The 25,628-nt window shown below is 46.7% G+C and overlaps 1 protein-coding gene across 4 annotated transcripts in view; it reads right to left on the bottom strand.

The window, feature by feature from the left end:
- ADGRD1 (adhesion G protein-coupled receptor D1) overlaps positions 1–25,628 on the bottom strand; it is a 255,643-nt gene that overhangs the window by 120,189 nt on the left and 109,826 nt on the right. For all 4 annotated transcript variants that reach the window (XM_035097840.3, XM_035097838.3, XM_088659079.1 and 1 more), the window contains 2 exons: positions 19,770–19,843; positions 11,662–11,785 (listed from right to left, as the gene is read on the bottom strand). In XM_035097840.3, coding sequence (XP_034953731.3) covers positions 11,662–11,785; positions 19,770–19,843 — 198 coding nt within the window. The remainder of the gene's footprint in view (positions 1–11,661; positions 11,786–19,769; positions 19,844–25,628) is intronic.

The raw sequence follows: 25,628 nt of genomic DNA, 5'->3' as shown, positions 1-25,628 counted from the left end.
GCGGCACTCATCTTGTTTTACTGGCAGAGGGAGCTGAGGTTTGTCTGCAGACAGTTTTTCTGGGTCATGTGGCCAGCATGACTAAGCTGCTTCTGGCAAAACCAGAGCAGCGCACGGAAACGCCATTTACTTTCCCGCCGGAGCGGTACCTATTTATCTACTTGCACTTTGACGTGCTTTCGAACTGCTAGGTTGGCAGGAGCTGGGACCGTACTTTTCCATAGAAAGGCGTACTTTTCCATAGAAAGTACAGTGGTGCCTCGCAAGACGAATTTAGTTCGTTCCACAAGTCAATTCGTTTTGTGAAAAATTCATCTTGCGAATCGCAGTTTCCCATAGGAATTCATTGAAATTTCTTTTTTTGCCCATAGGAACGCATTAATTAAATTTCAGTGCATTCCTATGGGAAACCGCGATTCGCAAGACGAATTTTTCGCAAAATGAATTTGTCTTGCGAGTCACCATCAGATCGCAAAACGCTTTCGTCTTGCGAAAAATTCGTCTTGCAGGGCATTCGTCTTGCGAGGTACCACTGTAATGCAAAATGGATTAATCCATTACAGACTTTTAAAAACAACCCCCAAGAAAGTAATTTAACATGAATTTTACCATCCAACGAGACCACTGATCCATAAAATGAAGGCAACAAACCATGTACTGCAGTCACACAATCAATCAGTAGCTGAACTGGGTTCCACACAGTCACACAAATGAACCAAAAAAAGAGCCACAAAAAACACAAAATAAATAGCAAAAACAGACAGACCTCAGAGTAACACTCAAAACAGAGCATGTTCGGCTTCCAAAAAAAGTTCGCAAACTGGAACACTTTCTTCTGGGTTTGCAGTGTTTGGGTTCCAAGTTGTTTGAGTACCAAGGCGTTTGTGAACCAAGGTACCACTGTATACAAGCAACAGTTTAGAAAAATGGGCAAATCTGTCCCTTTATGCATATCTCCCAATGGAAGAACACACAGAGGCTCTCCAGCTTTCTATTTGTTAACAAGAGGTCCACAAGCCACCATTTTGTGGGTGCCACCACATGACCCAGGTAAGGGAGGGTTTGAGAAGGGAACCTTCTCGTTTCATGTCAGGTGGAGAAATGGGATGTGCCGCGTTGAATCTCAGCCCACATAATTTATCTAAATGCAATAGTTCTGGATTGAAAAGGGCTATTATAAAGTTTTCACATTTGAGTCATCTTAAAAGAAATCATTACAAAAGAGTATTTTTTAAAATAAAATAAAAACCCGCAGAGAAACAGGTCGATAGCAGAGCCCCTACGGAGCCCGTCACTGTTCCTTAAAAGCAGGTTCCCTTTTGATGTGCTCAAGGATGTGATCACCAGCTGTTCTGGTGGCACTTGTAACAACATACCAAAGAGAAAGGCCATTGACATGCCTTCTTCAGGTGAAAGTTTCCCTGCTGGGCCAACAGCTTAGGCATAAACCGTTTGACAGCTATGAGAACAGCACGTCCCTGACCAAGGAAGCTCGCTCTCCCCTCTCTACTTGGCGACTGGCTTGACAGAGATCTGCCAGGGGGAAAAAAGAGACCATTGCCTTTTGGCTGCCATTACCATCTGGGCAAGACCTGTTTGCAAATCCAACACATTTCTCATTGCTGGGCAGAATTGCTGTGAGACAAGCCTTTGTGCTGCACTGCTGCCAATGGAATGCCTACTAATCGACTCACCATACCTTTTTAGCATGCTTCAAAAACTTGATAGACCTGTTAAGGCTGGGAATATTTCACCCAGTTTGGGGTTTCACCAAGGGCAACCTTTTCTGAAGATAAGAGCCAAAACAGTTCGCCCTGGTTTGAGTTGTGGGAGGTGGGGCAGGGAGAAGATGCTCACAAGACAAGAGGCTTGCCTCTTTCTTAATTTGATTCACTTGCTGAAAGCTGGCACTGGAAACCATTTCCTGGGCTGAGCATCTATACCAGGCATCCCCAAACTGCAGCCCTCCAGATGTTTTGGCCTACAACTCCCATGATCCCTCGCTAACAGGACCAGTGTTCGGGGAAGATGGGAATTGTAGTCCAAAACATCTGGAGAGCCGAAGTTTGGGGATGCCTGATCTATACTATGCACATCGCCATGTGATGGGGTTGGGCCACAACCAATAGTTTGAGGTGAGCCAGGAGCAATGGGGCCAGGCTGTAGCCAGGAACCTGGAACAAGTCAGAACCCCAGGGCAAACCAGGAGGTAGTCCCCCACTGAACACTGGATGGGAGGGGTAGTGTAGGGGAGGGAGGAAATATTGCATCTCCTCCTCTCTTGACCACACAGTGAGCAGGAGGGTTCAATTCTGCAGGGTGTGGCTTCTTCACCCCACCAGTGCTGTCAACTTTCCCTTTTTTCGCAGGAAATTCCCTTATTCAGGGTTCCGGTTTCCGCCGGCAGGAATGGCGGACCTGTTTTCCATCCCTCTGACCTTCGTAAGGAATTTGGCGGTTGCTAGGGGAGTAAATGGCAACCCCCTACCCTCTCCGGGGGTTACGGAGAGGGGCCGCTGGCCTGCGATGCCCCCAGACCCACTCCGACTGTTTATGGAGTGGGGGGAGCTTGGGCTGAAAAGCACTTACGAGGGCCAGGACTCCCGGACGCTAATCTGCATGGCGGGGATTTCCATGGTTAAAGAAGATAATTAGGCTTAAAACTATGGACATACTTCAGAAGGAGGGGAAGAAGCGCTGTTTACTGCTGAGAAATTTATGCTGCTGAGGGAGAGGAGTCAAAGGCTGTATATCATCTGGAAGAAGGATTGATGGGGACGGAGCGATAAGGGAATTGAGTTTTTTTTTATTTTATTTCATATGAGTTACTTCGTACCTTCCCAGACGCGATGTCCTGGCTTGTTTGGAGTGAAAGAGAAGCAAAAGACTGTGTGAGTTGAACTTTATAAACTGTTGTTACTGAGCATATTTTTTAAAGATGTGGAGTTGCCGATGAGAAAAGCCCCCCCCCCTAGTCGGACGGAAGGAGTCCTGGACGCGTTCGGAGGATTTATGAGCTGTGACGCACTTTGAATTGGAGCAGCGACCTGAAGCTAAGTTCAGCTATAGGGCAAGGAGATCCATTAATTTACCAAGAGTTTATGGTTTGATGTTTGGGTCTTCTGCCTGGAAAAGCTGTAAATTCTATAAAGATCGTTAATCTTCATGGCTATGAGAGAAAACGAAAGTGATTTGAGTTTTTTTAAGATGGCGCTGCTTCGTGTTGAGAGTCGACGCAACAGGGAGCTCCAGACCAAGAAGATTTATGGGGAGGCTGGACTGATTAACCCACACAGGAGAAAGAACATCTGTGAAACCTTGTTTGATATTTATCTCAGCAGCTGGGAAACAATCGGTTGAAAGTGGAAAACATCTATGTGACTGTAAGGGGAAGATCTGGATTATTATGAACTTGGAGGACGATTTGAACTTTAGAAAAAAGACGGCAGTGGACGGTTGCGAGGAATCCCCAATTTCTTGAAGCATGGGAACCCAAATAAAAAACTTTCTAGACGATTTGGCATAACATTCGGTTTGATTGATATATATATATGTGTATAATTTGAAATAATGAATGTGATATAATTGGTTTTAATTGGAAAATTAATAAAAATATATTTTTTTAAAAAAAGGAAATTCCCTTATTCAGCGCCCTTACTTTCATATCCGGGGGTTGACAGCCCCATAGGATTCCTTATCTTCAAATCCGGGGGTTGACAGCTATGCACCCCACCTGCCTGCCTCTCCATCTTCCTACCTGACATTGCACCACCTGACAGCCTTGTATCACTCCATTTGGTCCAAACCAAACCAAAGTGACCCGGGTCTGTCTCTATCCAACCTGGGGAAAGCCTGGATCCCTCCAAATGGGCCCAGTGTCGTGGACTGGCAGGACTCTGATGAGTGTGCACTGGAAGAATGGGGCCAGAGTCTGACTCAGAAGAGGGTGCCAATGATTTGTGGGGAACTGTACCAGCCAGGAGGCCAGAGTCATGGGTAGGGGAGACTTCAGAGATCAAGGAAGAGGCAGGGCAAGCAAGTGAAGGGATAGGTGCTTCCCCTCTCTCTCCTGCACCACTGTCTCCCAGAACTAGGAGAGAATTGAAGCGGGAAGAGCAGAGACAGTTTCCACACAGGCATAGTCTCCAGCTGCATGCACACAGACCATCAAGGGACAGCTGGTGAAGGGTGAGTAGCCCCCCTTGTTGCTGCAACTGTGCCATAGAACACAGACCTGGGAATAACTGCCTGGATGCTAGACTGGTGTGCATGGGTATTTGGAGCTGTAGAACCAGCTGTGTCAGCTTTGAAGAGTTAACTATCTGCTGTGTGCATTCCTTTGGCTGCGGGGGGGGGGGGTGCCCTTGACACCCAGGTTGCTTTGGGATGCTGTCAAATTCAGCCCTACCAGGAGGCAGTGTCAAGAAATACGCCTGAAGCCAGGACTGAGGAGCAAGTGCAAAGTACAAGATGAAGGTGGGGAGGGGGAAAGTGAAGAACAACTGAGAGCACAGGAACGTGTCAGAGTTCAGCAAGACCTTGTTGCTTAAAAGCAAGGCTCGGCCGGGAACAGGAAGTCCTCTTATTACTCCTTCTCCCCCAGAAAGATCCAGACTGGGGTGGCCAAAGTCAGCCCAGGACTTGGAAGTACATTGCTGAAAAGCGGGCACCTGCAGACAGACGCAGTCATTTCTGACATCACCACCCCAGAGCCAATTTTCTACAGCTAACACCAGCTGATGGACCTTTAAGTAAACAATTAAAAACCACAAGGCATGCACAAACCCTCACACTATTTAGGGAATTTACCCCTCATCTTTCAAGAAAGCCTCAAAGCTATTAATTCAGGCAAAGCTCTGTGGGGCGGAGAGGGGGGACGTGCACCATGGCCAACAATTTACTACACAGCTTTCAAGGCTTTTAACACCTATTACGTTAAGTGACTGAGCTGTTAAAGTTGGGATGTGTACTTTAACTTGGGTTTTGCCTTATTTAGAAGGCGGGGAAGCTCTGAAAGCAGCAGGAAACCACTGTTCTTTTTATATATATATAAAAACGTTAAGGCTATGGTTTATTTTTATAAAACAAAATTAATTGCACTGAGTTGTTAATGTTCCTTTGATTTACTGTCAGAACACTTTGCCCTCTCCAGTTCTGCATGTACCGAATTCTATGTACTATCTGTAGAATCTGGTATCTGGCACAGGGACATGGGGATGTTATTTTATTTTATAACAGGCATTCTTTAAGACTTGCAATTGTGGGAAAGTGCTGAAAATGTTCTGACCGCAGGTGCAAAAGCTAGGGGGACTTGGGTGTTCCATACACAATTCAAGACCACGTGTCCTATTTTGAGCTCAGGGGCTCTAGAGCTCTCAGGGCGCTCTTGTGGCTCCCTCTTGTGGCTTTCTCGTTCAGCTGATCTCCCAGAGCTGCCCCTTGCACCAAAATACTGGGTGTTAGCTAGCTCCCAAGCTACGTTCAAGGTTCTGGTGCTGATGTGCAAAGCTTTGTACAACTCGAGATCAGAATAGATAAAAGATTGGCTTCTGCAGGAGAGTGCACCCCACAGATACCATCTCATTAGGAGACGCCCTCCGTATGATGTAAGAATTTGGCCTTGGGTACCCTTTGGACCTCCCTCTCGGCATTATGGCTAGTAGGACTTGGGAGGCCAGGGTTCAAATCCATGAACCTCACTGGGTGACCTCACTGGGTGACAGCCTCTCAGCCTAACCTACCTCCCAGGGGTGTTGTGGGGAGTCAGTGAGGATGGGACGAATGTTGGGGCAAAAACGCAACAAATAAATTACCGTGTTTCTCATATTTTAAGGCATCCCTAAAAAATAAGGCATGGCAGGATTTTCCAGACCTGGCGAAATATAAGGCATACCCCGAAAATAAGACATGCTGGTACGGTATGGCAGGACACGCCGCGCCAAGTCCCGACCCAGCGGGACCCAGCAAGGGCAGCAGTGCGCGCTTTGCCGAGCTCGACTGAGCGGGAGCTGGCAAAGGCAGCAGCCCGCCGCCGGCTTGGAGCTCGAGCCGGCAAAGGCAGCAGCGGCGCTTTGCCGAGCTCCACCGAATCGGGTGAGAATTGCGTTCGTACCCCTGCCTTGCAGCCTCCGACCCTTCACCCAGGGCGTTCACACGTGCATCCCCACCCCCGACCCGCGTCCTCGTCTACCGGTACCTGAAAGCTGCGCACGCGGCATTCCAGCACAAAGCCGCCAGCCAGCGTCGGAAGAGGAGAAGGAGGTGCCGCCGAGAAACCCAAAAAGGGGAGGCGCAGCGGGAAGGAGGAGGAGACCGGCGGGGAGGGATCCAGAAAGTTGCGAGCGACTTCCTGCTCCCCCCCCCCCAACAGAGCGAAAACCAGCAAAGGCAGCAGCCCGCCGCCGGCTTGGAGCTCGGCAAAGCCTTGTGGTGCTGTGCACGGGTGGTGCTGTGGTCTAAACCACTGAGCCTAGGGCTTGCCAAACGGAAGGTCGGCAGTTCGAATCCGAGCTCCCATTGTTCGGTCCCTGCTCCTGCCAACCTAGCAGTTCGAAAGCACGTCAAAGTGCAAGTCGATAAATAGGTACCACTCGAGCGGGAAGGTAAATGGCATTTCCGTGCGCTGCTCTGGTTCACCAGAAGTGGCTTAGTTATGCTGGACAAATGACCCAGAAGCTGTACGCCGGCTCCCTCAGTCAGTAAAGCGAGATGAGCACCGCAACCGTAGAGTCGGTCGCGACTGGACTTAACTGTCAGGGGGCCCTTTACCTTTATGTATTGGATATGATTTTTTAACAATGTTTTGACATTGTTTCTATGTGTTCTTATTGTGGATGCTTCTATTGTCCCATGGCTTTGTGCTGTTGCATAGGCAACAGGGTTGATGCAGATACTTCATGAGGTCCTGAAGCTCTCCAGAGGGGCTGACAAACCAGTGTGGCTGGTCATGCTGCCTTTAAATAGAGGAGGAGGGGCCTGAGGAGGAGGTTTGCTTAGTGCAGGGGTCAGCAACCTTTTTCAAACCAAGCAGTGGGCCCGGACTATATTTTGAAGGAAAGAAATGAATGAATTCCTATGCCCCACAAATAACCCAGAGATGCATTTTAAATAAAAGCACACATTCTACTCATGTAAAAACAGGCTGATTCCCGGACCGTCCGCGGGCCGGATTGAGAAGGCAATTGGGCCACATCCAGCCCACGGGCCTGAGGTTACCTACCCCTGGCTTAGTGTCTCTGCCAGAAGCCACGGCAACAGTTATCACCACCAACAACAGTTATCACTTGATGTGAAATGCCCCTGCCAGAAAACCGCTGCCAGACAGACAATACTGGTCTAGATAGACATGTTGCCTGAGCCTGGTACAAGATGCCTCTCTATGTTTTGAAACACAGGAAGCTGTCTTATGCCAAGTCAGAGCCTTGGACTGTCTAGTTTATCATTGTCTGCACATGTTGACTGTGTCGTTCTTGAAACATGTGTTTTATTTCACAAGGTGCTAGCACAGGAGTCCTGAATGGGATCAGAACTCCAGCATAAGCGGTAAGGAGTGTTTAACCTTAGGTCTCTATTATAGTCTCAATCCTGATTGAGGCCCATATGCTGGCAATTGGGGGGGGGGAGGCTTGCAATCAAGGCTGCACTACATGATAGACATCACATGGAGCATGACTATGTTCTCTTGATGGAGAAGTTGGGCATTTTTATATTTCTCTGCAGATAGTGAATCCTGGCAGGCAGCAATGTAAAAAGATTACTATTCTTTTAACAAATAAATTAGCCCATGTGCTGAATGAGGAATAAATATTTTTCTATATTTATTAGTCACACTGTTATAGCAGTGCCCCCCCCAACTGACCTTTTTGAGAAGTAAGGGTAAATAGTGAATAGTAAGGTGTGAGAAGTAAATAGATCTCTTCGGCTCCAATTCACTGGTAGACAAGCTCAAACCCTTTAGGAAAATTTCTTGGAAAGAAAGAAAGAAATGTTGAAGAAAGAAAGAAATGTTGAGTAACTGGGCAGTTTAATCTTGAGTTCTGGGCCAAAGACAGGAGAGAGTCTGTAAAAACAAGATAGCAATGAAGAAATGCTCACCCTGTTTTGAGTTTTCCATTCCTTACGTTCCTCAGGCACAATGTATAAAAAAAAGTATCTCAAGTATTAATATCTTCAATCTGGCTGGAGTTGAAAACTGTGGTTAACCGACTCACAAATCCGTCACAGGATCCTGAGTGGTTTTCTCTCTGTGGCTTCTTGACTATGCGGCTGAGCATGCCTTGCGTGAGGCATGGAGGGAAGAGGGGCAAAGCGAGGCTGAGCTTGTTATGAGGCTGTGTGTGTGTGTGTGTGGTTGTGGTTAGTGTAGGGACAGGCAGCTTGAATGCATAAGGCCCTCCTCTCCTAATATCATGTGGCCCTCAGCCTAATTTCACGCAGGTGCAGAGAAGCCCAGGAGGAGCGCAGGAGGGAGGGGAAGCCAAAATGGCTGGAATTATGGAAGGAGGAGCAGAGGCAGATTCAGGGGAGTGCAACCAGTTCAGCTGCAGAGCCTCAAGGGAGCCACAGGGGGCGCCACAACTATTATTTAGAATGGAGTGTGAGAGGCCGCCGGGGGGGGGGGACACATTGGCTTCGCCCACAATGCCGCTGAAATTTGAGACCCCAAGACCCACCACTGGGAGGAGCCATGCAAAGCCTTCCGCAAGCAATCAGTTCAGATCTCTTGCAAGAGCAATCTCTTCTTCCTTGGGTAGATTGCTCAGTGGGGACAGAGAGTGGAGGGGGGGGGAGAGAAGGGATGGCCATGCCAACCTTTTGCTCTGACCCTTTATTTTTGATTTAGTCAATTTATTACCTGTCCTTCACTATCAGGTCCCAGGGCATGTTGCAACCATTTAAATTCAATATTAAAAACAGGTAAATTGCAGCCATAGGTTTCAGCCATGCCCATAAATCCCAAGAGAGGGCTAAAAATGGCCCTTGACCAGTAAGCAAGTGGAGGCTGGGCCATTAGGACTATGCATTGCCCCTCCAAGCTCAGCCTGCCAGCTCCCTCCCCATTAGTCCCAGTTGCCCTTGGAGGGCATGGCAGGGAGGAGGATGGGGTCAAAGCTAGAACTAGTTGGCTCTGCCTTGTCATTGGCTCTGGCACCACCTACTGTTGGCTTCTGCTCATTGCGTCCCACCAGTTACCACTGGCCTTGGCAGACAAAAACATATGTTCCCACTCTTGCTTTCCTGAGTGCAGGGCTCACAAGTCACGCGCATATTTATTGCACCACTGCTTGATTTGCTATGAGGACACTTCTTGGAGCACATCAGACTAGCTTCTAGGCAACACGTGTGTGTGTGTGTGTGTGTGTGTGTGTGCACTCAGCGACCTGAATTGGGAACCTCGTGACCTCAAACTGACTTCTAGATTGGCACACTGGCCTGCTAGCTGGGATTTCAGGTGCTCTCTACCAATAGGCACACAGCAGAATCCTGATATCCTTTGCCCCAGTGACTGGTAGATGTGTCTACTAGGCCAGCCACCACTCACTTCAGCAATATGTTCTAGCCACTGAGGAAGCACCTTTACCGATCTTCTAAATCAGAGATGGGGAACCCATGGCCCTCCAGATGTTGCTGGAATACAACTCCCATCATTCCTCACCATTTAGCACCCTAAACAGCATCCTCCACTGCAGCTGAAAACACTAGGCTAGCGGAGGTTTATGGCAGGCTTCACAGCACATACACCTCTGTCCTAAAGTGCTTTGCTGCCACTCCCTGTGTCAGCCACCTGAGACGCCCATCTCACTCTACCTAAGAATCGAGCCAGCCCTGTGGCTCATGGCTGTGAATCAGGCATAGGCAAACTCGGTCCTTCAGATGTTTTGGGACTACGACTCCCATCATCCCTGACCACTGGTCCTGTTAGCTAGGGATGATGGGAGTTGTAGTCCCAAAATATCTGGAGGGCTGAGTTTGCCTATGCCTGCTGTAAATCCATGTATAGTATGTATAAACCAGTATATGTATAGGCCAGTGTGTTAAAGAAGGGATGGAAGATTCATCACTGTGGGGGCTGTGTTTGCAATAATAATAATAAAAACAATACAGTGGTACCTCGACTTACAAACGACTCGACAACCGAATTTTTCGACTTACAAATGGGGCAAATGGCCGCATGCTTACGAATTTCTCAACATCCGAACGGAAACCGCGGCGGTTTTAGATAGGGTTTTTTTGACTTACAAATTTTTAGATGGGGTTGCTTCGACCAGGGCCGTCTCAAACATGTCGGGCGCCCTGGTGCTGTGGTGCGGAGATCGCTCCGGCGCCCTGGTGCTGTGGTGCGGAGATCGCTCCGGCGCCCCCGCCTTGGTGGGCGGGCACAATACGCAGCCCGGCTTCTGTGTGGCTTTGCCGCACGGCACCCCCCTGCCGGCCCGGCACCCCGCGCCACCCAACCTAACCCTGCCTTCGACTTATGAATTTTTCCGTTTTCAATGCATTCCTATGGGAAATCGCATTTCCAGTGGCGCTTTTCGACTTACGGATTTTTTGACCTACGAAGGTGCCTTCGGAACGGATTAAATTCGTAAGTTGAGGCACCACTGTACCACCCCCCACCCCCTGAGTAAAACAAATTTGGGGAATTATGCAAACATTGGCAGTGGGGATGCACTGGGCTGGAACTGTCTGTGGAGAGAAACACACACAGCAAGAAAGCGAGAAAGTCAAATGCAATGGTCGGGGGGGGGGGGACTTTCTACTCACGCTTACAGCTTTCCCTGTTAATTGTAACTGTCATCCTCCTTAATGAGTCCAATCAGCTTCAAGGTCTTTGGCAAGCAACACTGGGAGTTGGGTTCCCAGTTGTCTGGATTGCACAATGTTGAAATAGTGCATCTCGGGTTCTTGCATAACCTACTAACCCTTGGATCCGGTGTGGCCAATTATTTTCCTTGTTGAACCAGAGGTCTTCACATCTAACAATGCCACTTGGCATCAACCTCATGAGATTAGGTCAAGCCTACCACCAACATGGGAAGAATCACATCTCCACTGCGAAAATTCATGTCACATTAAGCAGGAGGAGGAGGTAGAATTATGAACTGGACCAACTCAGATGGTAGACTGGGAATTGCAGTTTTGAATCATCCCCTGAGTAAAAAAAAAAGCTCTCTGTTTGTAGCAAACTAGCATATTGAGCATCAAGGTTAAATAGAGCCTTCACCCTGGTGTGCTAGCTTTCTTCATTCAAGTTAGGTTCCTTTCCGCATTCAAAAAAAGCATTCAAAAAGCATTCAAAAAGTCGCAAACACAATGTATGCCTATTATCTCTCAGTAATGTGTTCATGTGGCAGACACAACACATTTATTAGTCTTTTAAAGTGCCACAATTTGTTTGTTTGTTTTATTGTTTGTTTGTTTTATTTTTTTCTCCTTAATTCATTTATTTTACATGTATTCCGCCTTTCCATCCCTGCAAACAGACCTTGAACTTGGGGCTGTGGAAGGGCCAGCCAAATTTCAATAAGAGCCATACAATGTAAACAAAAGATTCAATAGCAAAATAGAGAAGGAAAACACACACACACACACACACACACACACACACACACACATGCAATGTTCCATATAAATTGCACAAGGGAAAAAGAAAATCCTTACCTTGAGTGGTACAACTTGCATCAAAATGGCAAAGTTTGTGAGATGGTTACACAAACAGACCGAATAGTTGGCATCCCCTTCATCACGCACGCAGCCTTCATTAGACCAAACACCACTTCCGTTGCTACAAAGTGCATAAGAATAGGTGTCCATGTTATTTACTTTAAAATGTTTCTGCACTGCCTTTCCAAGGTTTGAGATCACTTATAAAATTTAATCTAAGTGTTTAGAACCACTGCTTGAATTAAGGTAAAGGACATCAGCACGGTTAAGTCTAGTCAAAGGCAACTATGGGGTTGTGGCATTCACTTTTCAGGCCAAGGGAGCTGGTGTTTGTCCACAGACAGCTTTCCAGGTCATGTGTCAGCTTCTGGTGCAACAGAACACCGTGATGGAAACCAGAGCGCATGGAAATGCCGTTTACCTTCCCACCGCACCAGTGCCTATTTATCTACTTGTGCTGGTAGGCTTTCAAACTGCTAAGTTGGCAGGAGCTGGAACAGAGCAACGGGAGCTAACCCCGTAGCGGGGATTTGAACCGCCAGTCTTCTGATTGACAAGCCCAAGAAGCTCAGTGGTTTAGACCACAGCGCCACCCACCACTGCTTGAATTATGACCTATGGGCGGGGAAGAGATATAATGAATTCCTCACACCACACCACTTGACTCCTCCTAATTTCAGGGGGAAAACGTAGTGGCAGAATCCAATAGCTTTCTAAAAAGAGTAGTTTGAAAGGCTATCACAAACAGTAAGGGGATGACCCATTTAGTGCTTCTTTGCACACAAAAGATCTTTGGGTCAATGCTTCACACCTCCAATGAGGACCGGGGGGGGGGGGACACAGTGTCTGAAGCCTTTAAGAGCTTCCACCAGTCAGTATAGATAGTATTATGTTTGATGGGCGACTAGTCTGGCTCAGTATAAGATAGCTTCTAAAGTTCTCCTTTCCTCCTGCATACAAAAAAATTGAAACAGTGCTCTTCAACCTTGCATTCACAGATGTTGTTGGACTGTAATGACAATAATCCCCAACCAGCTTAGCCAAAAGTCATGGGTGATGGGATCTGCTATCCAACAACATCTGGAGATTTAAGGTTGAAGAACACTGGACAAAAAGACAATATAAAACAAAGCACAGAAGAGAAAATGGCGTTCCAGCAAGAAAAGTCACGGACAAGCCAGCCCAATGGAAAAGATGTGAGTTTTGAAACGCCTTCTAAAGCCCATGAAGAAAGGGAAGCTACTGTATGCACTTTCCGGGTGAGATCATCCTACAGCAATTGCAACTGCACAAAGCAGCTACAGCAATTGCATTCTGGTGTAATTGCAGTTGCACAGCAATGCCCAACCTTTCACACTCTATCCTTGCCTTCATTCTACAGTCTCGGAGATGCTAATATAAACTGATGTACATCTCCTCACCTTCCTGTACATCCGTAAAGCTCATTCGATTGTAAGACAAAATTGTAATAAATTGTTTTGTAAATGCAAGCTGCCTAAAATTTAGTGCACATTTGATTTTTTACCCAAATCCAAAACCAACCAAGTTGTAATTAATGGACCCAAGTTAGTCATGTTCATTAATTTCAACAGGTCTGTTCAGAATATGACTAACAATGGATAGCCAACAACATGTGTTTCATAAAAAAAAAAATCCTGATGGATCAAGGCCAAGGGCCCAACACTCTGTTCTCACATTAGCCAACCAGATTCCCCCAGCAAGCGGAGCCACTTGTGATTCCCGCCAATTGTAGAGGTAGACCATAGCCATTGTGGCTAGTAGCCACTGATTTCCTTGCCCTCCATGAGGTTGCCTGATCCTCTTTTAAAGCCACCTAAGTGAGTGGCCATCAGCACTTCTTATGAAGCCAATTCCATAGTTTAACTATTTCATGTGTAAAGAAGTACATACTTCTTATTGTCTGTTGTGAGTCATCAAACATTCATGGTATTATGAGAAAGTGGGGGGGAGAGACTTCTCCTACCCATTTTCTCCAAACCATGCATAATTTTATACTCCTCTATCAAAAGTTGCCTCATAAAGTGAGCACAACAGGAGTCTGTCATAAATATGCAGGTGAGCTCACCGCTGAAGTTTCAAAAGGAAACGAGCTTTTTAAATTGGAAGAGATCAGCCCCTGCAGAGCTCTCAGAAGAAAGGAAGGTGAAGTATCTCAGGGTAATTTTCCATCATTAAAACTGCCCCAAAAGAAAAAAGAAAAAAACACAACCCCAGAAGGACAGAACACTAAACCTGTTATTGCAGCAAGCAAGGATTCCCGCCCCCACCCCCAGTATCCTAGTGTGTCCAGAGCACAGATAACCTGGTTGACACATTTGCCTCATAATTCATGTAGTATAAAAATATCAGTGGCTCGTTGGCTGCTGGCCATGCTGGTCATGTTCTACCTCCACTGTCAGAGGCAATATGCTTCTGATTGGGTAAAAAGGTAAAGGACCACTGGACGGTTAAGTCCAGTCAAAGGCGACTACTGGGTGTGGCACTCATCTCACTTTTCAGGCCAAGGGAGCTGGCGTTTGTCTGCAGGCAGCTTTCTGGGTCATGTGACCAGCAGGACTAAACCGCTTCTGGCGCAACGGGACACCGTGACGGAAGCTAGAGTGCATGGAAACGCCATTTACCTTCCCGTTGCAGTGGTACTTATTTATCTACTAGCACTGGTGTGCTTTTGAACTGCTAGGCGCTGTGGTCTAAACCACTGAGTCTCTTGGGCTTGCCAATTGGAAGTTTGGCGGTTCAAATCCATGCGATGGGGTGAGCTCCCGCCTCTGATTACCAGTTACTGGGAATCGCAAGTGAGGAGGCTGTTGCCCCAAGGCATCTGGCTGGCTACTGCGAGAACAGAGGATGCTGAATGGGATGGACCTTTGGTCTGATCCAGCAGGGCTGTTCTTACGTTCTTAGTGAGACACACATTCAAATAACCCTCTTTGTGCCTGTTGGTGGTCAGCAGTTGCTACAGGTGGCTGAAGCTAGAGGACCCCTTTAGTTACATCAACATACGAAGAGCCTGCTGAATCAGGTTAATGGAGGGTTGCTATATTCCAGACATATGGCAACCCTAGGCTAACAGCATAGCTGCAAAGTCTCCCGTATTCCCCGGGAAACCCCCGTTTTTCCAGCCGTTCCCAGCTGGAAAAACGGATTATTTTGTTTTTTCCTGGTTTACTTACTGGCCGGGGGAGGCTCCTTCTGCGCATGTCTGAAGTCTCTGGACATGCGCAGAAGCGATTTCTGGCATGGCGGCTGCGACGAACCCAAACACTTTGCCACCAATAAATATGCGACAAACCCAGTCCCGGCGTTGTCACTAAACTTTTGGAAGAGATCAGCCCCTGCAGAGCTGCCACCAATTATGTGACAAAATGTCCTCCCTCTCTATTACTAAAAATGCGACACAGGAATCCAGGGGTGAAACCACCACCCCCACACACTTCTCCTGCCGCCTTAAAATAAACCCCTGTTACTTGGGTTCCTTAGTAAAGAGAGTCTTCCAGCTTACGTGGCCTGGTATCTTGATAAACTCTAGGCTGTTTGACGGACTAACCTCTTGCCTACAGTAAAGGGTCTCAGTCAGATTGATTCCCCACTGCAAAAGTTTGCCCTTTCCACTCTGGCAACTTTGTAGCACCCCAGGTTATCCTCCTAAGCCTCCTCCGTGTAACTCTAAGACACAAACCGTTGCCTCTATTCCCGAGGTAAGTTTTGTCCTCTATTGAGCCACCACTTCTGTGAGTTTAGATACCCAGCTGGAATAACTAAGCACATCCACTAACATTTAAGAAAGCTTTATTTAGACTAGATGACTTTTAAATGCGTAATGGTTTTATGTGTACAGGCTCTTAGATCATATTCTTAGTTTCAATTAACAATGGCTAGATAATATAAATCAATTAAACTCCTCAGAACACTTTAAGATCTCCTACGCCTACCCACACTCTCCCTCGCTCCCACAACCCTCTCCCCCGAATTAACTGCCTCCCATTCCTTTTAAACTCCTGGCAGTCCCGCCCCTCAGGAATGGAATGCGTCATTTATCCAGGAGGTTGGGGTTTAACTCTCTGCACCCTGGAGTTCTTTTGCCCACCAGGCCAATCCGTCACAGCGGCCATTTTGGAACTGGGTGGAGCATGCTCAGAAGCGACTTTCGATGCTGCTCTGCCCAGTCCCAAAATGGCCGCAGCGTGATTTCCGGTGCAGCGGCCATTTTGGAACTGGGCAGAGCAGCATCAAAAGTCGCTTCTGAGCATGCTCCGCCCAGTTCCAAAATGGCGGCAGCGCTACTTCCGGACTGCCGATCCCTTATTTTTCCGGCAGGAACTTGGCAGGTATGGCTAACAGTCCATCTGGTCCAGCATCCTGTTCTCACGGTGGCCAACCTGATGCCTACCTTGCTTCCATAGAAGTCGATTCACTGTGGAGCACAGGACACTGTCCTATGCCAGGCCAGATTCTTGGCCCATCTAGACCACTACTGCCTACTCTGACTGGCAGCAGCTCTTCAAGGTCTCAAGAAGAGTGGGGTCTTTTCTATCACCTGATACTTGGTTCCCAAGTGGCCTCCTATTTAAGCAGAGACCAAACTTTGCTCGGCTTCATGAAGGTTGCTGTACTGTGTGCCTTTGGACTTTATATCACAGTAAAGAGGGAGTCAGGGACAATCCGCTGGCGTGAAGGTGCCGCTCAAACATGCTGCAATTCCTGCTATACATAAGCAGGCCCTGCTGTCAGAAAGCCAACTCTGGGATAAAAAGAAAGCTTTCTTGACTGTGTAAATCAGCCCCCTTAAAGCATTGCAAAACAAAGCTCAGCATCCACCATATGCTATGCTAATGGTACACATACGTTGCTCTTTGCTGAGGACTGAATATGCAAATTAACAATTGAACTAATTGCGCACCACTGTTGTTGAAAGCAGGCCCAGCTCTAGGTGCAGTCCCGGTGGCGCGGGGCACCAGGGCACCGGGCCGGCGGGGGGGGGGCTGCATGGCGAAGCCGCGCGGAAGCCGTGCTGTGCGCTGCAAGGGCGGGGGCGCCGGAGCGATCTCAGCGCCAGGGCGCCCGACCTGCTCAAGACGGCCCTGGTTGAAAGATTGCTTTCCAGGTGTAATGCAATCAGCTGCTGAATGACTGGCCAAAAGAACCCAGCAATTGGCATTGAGAGGCATACTGCCTCCAACAGTAAGGGGTGGAACACAGCCTTATCCCCCACAAGCTGTGAGAGGCAGCTGGTTAGCCACCCTTTCAATTTCCCACCATTTATTTGTTCAACAAAATTAATATACTGCTTACTAAAACAAAAGACCTCTAAGGAGTTTTCAACAGACAGTCTAAAATATTAAATTAAAATTACTAACAACAACAGCAGCAGCAACAACAACAACCACCGTTAAAAACAAGTTACATTGAAAAATATAAAACCACCCTTTTTAAATGACCTACCAAAAACCAAGGGTCAAAATTATTGTCTAAGATTACATGCCTGAGTAGGCTTGCTGGAACCAAAAAAAAGCTTTTAGCAGGCACTGAAACCAGTGCAGTGAACGTACCTGCCTAATATCAAGAGGCGGGGAGTTCCAAAGTGTAGGTGCTGCTACAGTGGAAGATCAATTTCTTCCAAGGGCAGGACGAACATCTTGTGGCACTTGTAAAAGAGCCTGTCCCACAGATCTAAAGTAGTTGAGTAGACACATATGGGGTGGGGTGACAACGCTGATCTAGCAGCTTTCTGGGGCACTGTTGGAAATTTAAAGGGTAACCCAGCACAGCTTGGAGTGCTGCAACCACAGCCAGGTAAGCCTTTCGGGAAGGCCAGAGCACCTCAGACTTGGAGCCAGTCTGGCCAAGATACACTCCAAGGTATCTGATGAAGTGTGCATGCAAACGAAAGCTCATACCAAAATAAAAACTTAGTTGGTCTTTAAGGTGCTACTTGAATTGATGCTTTTGAATTATGCTTTTGAACTTGATGCTTTTGAATTATGGTGCTGGAGGAGACTCTTGAGAGTCCCATGGACTGCAAGAAGAGCAAACCTATCCCTTCTGAAGGAAATCAGCCCTAAGTGCTCACTGGAAGGACAGATCCTGAAGCTGAGGCTCCAATACTTTGGCCACCTCATGAGAAGAGAAGACTCCCTGGAAAAGACCCTGATGTTGGGAAAGATTGAGGGCCCTAGGAGAAGGGGACAACAGAGGATGAGATGGTTGGACAGTGTTCTCGACGCTACCAACATGAGTTTGACCAAACTGCGGGAGGCAGTGGAAGACAGGAGTGCCTGGTGTGCTATGGTCCATGGGGTCACGAAGAGTCGGACACGACTAAACGACTAAACAACAACAACAACGAAGGATTTTTTTTATTTTGTTCCAAGGAAATGTGATGATAATGATAATGATACTTCCTTTTGTATCAAGCTTTCAGTTGTGCAAAGTGCTTCACTTGCATTATGTAACTGCAACCCTTACTTACAACCAGTGGCACACGTGCCCTTTGCCCAGGGGCAGGGTCAGCCACCTGCAGGGGTGGGGCCAGTCGGGGCAGGATGCTCTGTGGGGTCTCCGATGACTCTGCATGCCTCCTCGCACTCAGCCACCCTATAGCTGAGGGGGAGGCGGTGGGCGGACCGTTTCAGGCAGCACAGAGCCTCCAGGCACCCAAGGAGAGATGCGTGGCTCGGGCGCGCTGCAGAACCCGTGGTGAGTGCCGCCCAGCATTTTGTCACCCCCCTCAGTGGTGACACCTGGAGTGGCCTGCCCCCACCGAACCCCCCTTCCTCCGCCCCTGGTAAAGGTGAAGGGGCCCCTGACCATCAGGTCCAGTCGTGTCCAACTCAGGTGTTGCGGCGCTCATCTCGCTCTATAGGCCGAGGGAGCCGGCATTTGTCCGCAGACAGCTTCTGGGTCATGTGGCCAGCATGACAAAGCTGCTTCTGGCGAACCAGAGCAGCACACGGAAACGCCGTTTACCTTCCCGCCGGAGCGGTCCCTATTAATCTACTTGCACTTTGATGTGCTTTTGAACTGCTAGGTTGGCAGGAGCTGGGACCGAGCAACGGGAGCTCACCCCGTTGCAGGGATTCGAACCGCCGACCTTCTGATCAGCAAGCCCTAGACTCTGTGGTTTAACCCACAGCGCCACCTGGGCCCCTACTTACAACAACCTTATTAAGCAAATTGCATTCTCTCCCAAATAGTGCAGACAGCAGGAGGGTAGACTGAGATGGATGGAAATGGCCTGCCTAAGGCCATGTATGGTTGTTTATTAATTATTATTTTTATCATTATTATTATTGTTACAACTATTATTATGCCAGATTTTTGTATTGCTTTATCAAATATACTGTATCTAAGCAGTTTACATAAACTGGTATAACATATTCAATGAAAACAGCGATAAAATCGGCTTAAAAAATAATAAACATAATAATATTGTCAAAGCAGAGGTGAGATTCAAACTGAAGATTTCCATCATTTGTAGCTCTATTATCATCTATTATCATCATTGTCATCATGCCCATCTCATTTATTACCCACTCTTTACTAGCAGGTCACAGGGCTACAAGGATTTATAATTTTAGCCACCATCCTACATTCTGAGTGGCACTGAAAGGAGGAAAAAATTCACAGGAAGGGGCAACTTGTCAATCAAGCTAAAAGAACTTTCTTTAGGCTGGCGGGGAGATGTAACTTGCACTGCTTCCCTTGAACAACAAAGGCTGACCTTCTGAATACAGGATCAGTTTTTGTCCTGAATTTCAATCTCAATGTGGGAACGGATGCTAGAGAACGGTTCCAAAGGATGATTAGCATTCTAATCCATATGGTGGGCTTTATCGTTCAGAAATGTGTTCCAGCTTCCCTTTTTTAAAATCCAGATGTGAGTAAGAAATCCCCTTACTTAGTTTAGTAATGGGGCGAGTAATCTGTCTTCATTTTATTGCCCATGATTTCATTGTTTTGACTGTTCCCATGAACCCAACAGGGAGGGGAGGGTGGGGCAAAGTAATTCTCTGGTACTGTAGCCATTTTTTTTAATTATTTAAAGGATTCAATCCTTTGATCAAATACAGAACTACATCACGCACCTGTAATCCAAAAAGGCACAGTAAAAGTTCACTCGGTTGCTTTCGTTCATGACTTGGCTGTATTGGGGAGCGGTCTGAAAGGAAAGAAAGAAGACATGTAAACAAAAGGATAACTAGGACACACTGGAATCTACCATGGATAGAGGCAAGATGTTGGCTGGCGTCCCAAAAAGTTCCTTTTGGAGACTTTGGATGGCATCCAAAATCAACCCAAGGGACTAGCTTGCATTGGGATGCTCAAAGAAGGGACATGGCTCAGTGGAACATTATCTGCTTTTCATGCACAAGGTCCCAGGTCCAACCTTCAGCACCTCCAGGTAAGGCTGGAGATGGCCCTTGGCTGAAACCCCCAAGAACTGCTTCCAATTGGAATAGACCAGGCATGTCCAACTCCCAAGAGGCTGCGATCTATTCCCAGTATATATATAAAAAAACTGGCAGTAATCTACCCATTGTCATTGGAGGGAGGAGGAGCGTGCGTGGGGTGGAAGGGGAAGATTGCCCAGAGTTGTGGAGCTTATTTTAAAGGGGATATGCCATAACTTTCTCATCAAACAATACGCTGCTTAGAAACGCATGCAGCCCTAAAGCCAACTCTTGTATCCCCAATTGCCAGTAGTGGATGCCAAACGACTGCCCACATGACACAGGGCAAGGGGGGCAGGAGGCAGATAGATCTACCTGTAGATCGTGGTTGACCAGTTGGACATGTCTGAAATAGACTATACTGAGCCAGATGATGGCCAGATATTCCAAGATAGATAGAACAATGGGTCTGACTCAATAGAAACTACCTATTATGCCCAGCCAGTCAGCGAAGCACTCCTTCCAAGCAGGGCCTCTGATTGGCCTGTTGGAAGCTGCCCTCTTTGGTGGGAAGACAGCCCCTCAGTCATGCTGGCCAAGGAGAACTCCCCCACCAATGGCAGCCAATGAGTGGATGTGCTCTGGCTGCCAGGGGTGACGCTGGAGCATGAGGGGCCACAATCGTTGCCCCCTGTGGAAGCAGTGAGTGGCCAACACGCACATTCAGGCAATGCACATTCATTTGTGGCAGGATATATTTGTCTGATCTCTGTATCTTGTTGTCATGATGGGCAGGGGTATGTTTATTGCATGGGGACGTCTTGTGTTGTTATACTGGGTAGAAAACAGATTAAAACATTTATTTAAGCACACATTTTTCAATGGATTTCAAGCCAATTTTCTCCTTAAAAGCACATTTTTTAAAATATACGATATGTATTTACATATGCATTTATGTGCAAAATGTAAAATATTTATATGCAGTTATGGGAACAAAACTACACTGCAAAAATGGGAGAGCTGCATAAACAGTTTTATTTTGATCTGCAAACAAGATCAGGAACATGAAATCAAGCCATTCTGCTGCAGAAAGTGGACAGAGTGGATTCCTCCCCCATAGACGATTGTTTCAGATATTGTTCTCAAAGATCATGCTTTCCCTGGCTCCAAGTGAGCAATCCACCCTACATAGCTCAAACACTTCTAAATTTAACATTTCCCCCAAATCTTCTCAGTTGGAATCTTTGGTTTTTTTCTTTGTACAAGAAGATTAGCCATCAGGCAGAACCTGATATCATGTTCCCTTAAGTATAGCAATCTATATAAATTTACACATATTGTGTCTGCAATCTACTGGAGGAAAAGCACTTCAGGAGAATTCCATTTATTTAACTTAGCTCTTTAAAAGGGGGGGATTTGATACAGAAGTACAGCAATAATTGCATGATTACATAACCATTCCAAAAAAAACACTCTTTAATTTCAAAACAAGAATCTGGAAAGAACATAACCAAGATCAGGTGGGCTGTATTTTTCATTATGTATTGTAGCAAAAATGTTTTTGCAAAGCTAAGGAATGAGCTGCACTTTCAACCCCTCCAAATGAAAGTCCTTGGGAGACCTCAAGGAAGCAAACCCTTTTTCATGGGAAAACAAACCAATGTTCAGCCATAAAGGCATCCCTCAATCAGTTTAGCCCAGGCATCCCCAAACTGTGGCCCTCCAGATGTTTTGGCCTACAACTCCCATGATCCATAGCTAATAGGACCAGTGGTCAGGGATGATGGGAATTGTAGTCCAAAACATCTGGAGGGCCGAAGTTTGGGGATGCCTGGTTTAGCTCCTTCCAACTAGAATGACACACAAATTCATAAGTGGAGAGTTGTTTCATTTTAAGCCCATATTGATGATTAGAGAAATGCTGCTGTTATTTCTGACTATAGCCTCCTATGGCGTAACCTAAATATGTGCAGACTTCCACATGCTTGAATTTGTTGGTCCAATTATTACAAGCTTCCTCTGCAAACTAACAGGGATAGATAAGTGACATATACTCGGAGTCGAGAGTGAATTTCATGCTCTTTATTCAGCTCGTAGTCATCAAGGAGAAGAAGAATGCCCTTTTCCCCCAAACCATCTGCTTATATACATTATTTACACAATGGGCTTTGCGTGATTGGCTACTTCAGGGTTACACCTGTGGGCCAATCAGTTTGTGGATTGACTTCTGCCAGCAGCCTAATTGGCTGCTCCTGCAGGCCAATCAGGTTGCGGATTCACTTCTGCCAGCCGCCTGATTGGCTGCTCCTGCAGGCCAATCAGGTTGCGGATTCATTTCCACCTGGAGTTGGATTGGGTGGCTCCTGCGGACCAATCAGACTGCTGATTCTGGATCCTATTGTTCTATGATTCAGCTCAGTACATAACAATAAGAAAGATGGGAAATCTAATTTAGCTCACATTGTACTATAAGTTGGTTCATGTAAATGGCACCAAATCATCACACACACACACACACACACACACACACACACACACACACACACCAGTGTAGGGTAGATTCATCTGTACATGGGACATAAGAACATAATAGAGAGTGTGCTGGTGCAGACTTTTGGTCAGGGGAAGCATGCTTAATTGCTTTATTGTGCAAGAGTTTTCTTTTCTTTTTAATGCAAGGAGCATTCCGGTGCCCAGTCCCTTCCTTGTGGTCCATAGTGGTGCCGCCCTCCAGCAATATAGAACATCCTGTGAGTCCTGCTCCTCATGCAATTCAGTCCTCTACTGTCATAAAAGTTTGTTTGCCATAAGTCATATGAAGCACAAGCAAAGAGGTTAGAAGGTGACAGTCAAAGTGCCGAGGGTGCTCTGTGAAGCATATATCCTGAAGCATACAGGCTCGTAGGGCCTCATGCATTGATAAACAGAGCCATCTAGCTGGCTACTAGGGAAGAACAAATTGCCAGTGCAGAACATGCAAAAACATAAGCCTCTGTGACCATTTCCAAGCTCAGAAGGGGTGTTCATAAAAGCAGGGTGGGAATAAGGACTTCCATTTTTGTACTCCTCCTTTAAACAAGAAAGAAAGGTCACCTTTCTTGCTAGGACACAGACTTTCCCCCTTTTGCTACGCAACTGTTTTTTCCTTTTTATTTTCTGCTCCGCTCTTGAGCAAAGCACCCCTTTTTGGGGGGGGGGGAGGGTGAGATCCTGCACAGACACTACATTTTATTCTAGAATCAACAGAAACGGGTTGCTTGTTCACACACAATCTAGATCCATCACATTTCTCTCTCTCTCTCTCTCTCTCTCTCTCTCTCTCTCTCTCTCTCTCTCTCTCTCTCTCTTTCTCTCTCTCCCTCTCTCTCTCGGTGTTTCTTGAGAAACTAGCTTCATTCCAAAAAATAAAAAGCTCGTTGCACATTGATTCTACATTACCCTACAGTCTGTCCATTTGAAAACAGGTGTAAGTGGCCCCATAATTTGGTGATGGGTATAGCCACACCTGCCCAATAATGTTGGGGACAGGTGTTCACCAATATCTCACCACCACTTCCTTCTTCATTCACCAGGGGCAGGGGGGAAGTCATGGATAACCTACTTAAGGGCGGAGTGTTCAAATGTGTATCAAGTAACCCCACACACCCTTATTGACAGCAGGTTCTAGAGTCAATCTAGTTTTAAAGCATCGTTTTAAGGATGTGTGAATGGAGTCTACGTGCAGCCTCAAGGCTTCCTACTTGACAGGCTGGCAGACTTTCAGGGGCCAGTGTTCCTGTCTGTGATTGAAGCAGTTTAGAACTGGGGAAGAGAGAAGGGTTTGGGGCTTGCTGGGAGGAGGGGGGGTAGTCCTATGAGGCTTCTGGCCAGCAGAAGTTTGCTGCACATTAACAGATCTCTAGTTTTGCTTCTCGATCCTCAGATGATTCACTAGTGCAGGGCACTCCAACATTACTGCACAATTTCAATCATGAATACACATACATAAAGATAGATAGATAGATAGATAGATAGATAGATATAGATAGATAGATAGATAGATAGATAGATAGATGATAGATAGATGATAGATAGATAGATAGATAGATAGATAGATAGATAGATAGATAGATAGATAGATAGATAGATCTAGACAGAGAGAGAGATCACTCTCAGAGTGGGTGAAACCATAACAAGCAAATGCTGACATGTGGCATTCAGATTGCCAAATCTATCTTTCTCTTCTTTTTAGTCAAGGGGAACAGGTCTGGATGCCTTTGCCTTTTCTGTAGAGTATTATAGATGACAACTTGTTCTGAAGTGAGGAACACCCAGGATTACAAATTGCCACCAAACCCTGCAATCTCCCAGTCCAGCAAACCAATTTAGCATGCTTGTAACACACAGAACACTGGCTCTGACTTCTCCATACCCCACACAGTTCTTTGTCAGCTCTACAGTTTCAGGTGTGTGTGTGTGTGTGTGTGTGTGTGTGTGTGTGTGTGTGTGTTTCTATTCACACTCACCCACTAGGCTGTGGTCTGAAGGCACATGATGAACCAAAGCAGGTCAGGTTCTGGCTAGTGCCTGGATGGGTGACCACGTGTGTGTCACCTTGGGCTCCATGCAGTGGAGGGTAGATGTGAGGGACAGGGGATATCGCGAAGTCCCTCCCCTCCTGAGTTCAAGCCCATCCCCGAGCACAGGGGAAAGCAGAGAGAGTTCCGATTCCAATGGGGAAGCAGGAAGTCGTGTCCGAGGCTCAGGCAAGGTAGAGGAGCCAGGGTCCCAGGTGGGACAGGAAAGGGCGAATAAGGGGGGGAGACCCATCCCCCCAACTCCGGAATTACGCAGAAAGAGGAGGGGAAAGAGGATGGGTCTGCCAAAGCTTTTGTGTTGGAGAAAGACGCGCCAAAAGCCATTCGGAGGTTCTGGAACCGACTGACCACATCACTCCGTGTAAATAGCAATGACTTCAGCACTGTAAATACGCAGCACCAATAAAAGAATAAAATGCAGAGCTGCGTAGCGTCGTTACTCTGAAGTAGCCCACTCCGGCCACTGTGACAGTAGACCATTCAGATGTATGAGGCACAGCCCCTCCAACCTCAGCCAGCATACCCTCACCTGCCTTCTTACTTAAAGCCAGTCCAGGGGGTGGCACTGGCTGTTAGCTTCCTCCTCTCCCCCCCCCCTCTTTTTTTTGAAGATTAATTGCACCTTTATTCAGATTCCAAACGATGTAGTTTAATTAATCCAACAGTACAGATGAATTCAGTTGAGAGGTCCCCACCTTTCAAAATCTGACAGTGATTCAGCAACATTTGGGAACTAACTCGCTGCTCAGCACATTCTCTCTCTCTCTTTCTTTTTTTCTGTCTCATGAAACTTTATTTATTACTGAAAAAGTGTGCGTGCACACGAAAGCTCATACCAAAATAAAAACTTAGTTGGTCTTTAAGGTGCTACTGAAGGATTTTTTAATTTTTATTCAATTTATAAAACATTACAGAAAGCAAAAAAAAAAACACAAAAAAACCGTACATCTATACAAGGAATAATATACATCAACCC

The sequence above is a fragment of the Zootoca vivipara genome, chromosome 16 (assembly GCF_965207765.1).
Source record: "Zootoca vivipara chromosome 16, rZooViv2.hap1.1, whole genome shotgun sequence".
Lineage (NCBI taxonomy): Eukaryota > Metazoa > Chordata > Lepidosauria > Squamata > Lacertidae > Zootoca > Zootoca vivipara.
Note: the sequence above shows the minus strand (reverse complement) of the source record. Positions and strands in the feature narration are given on the sequence as shown.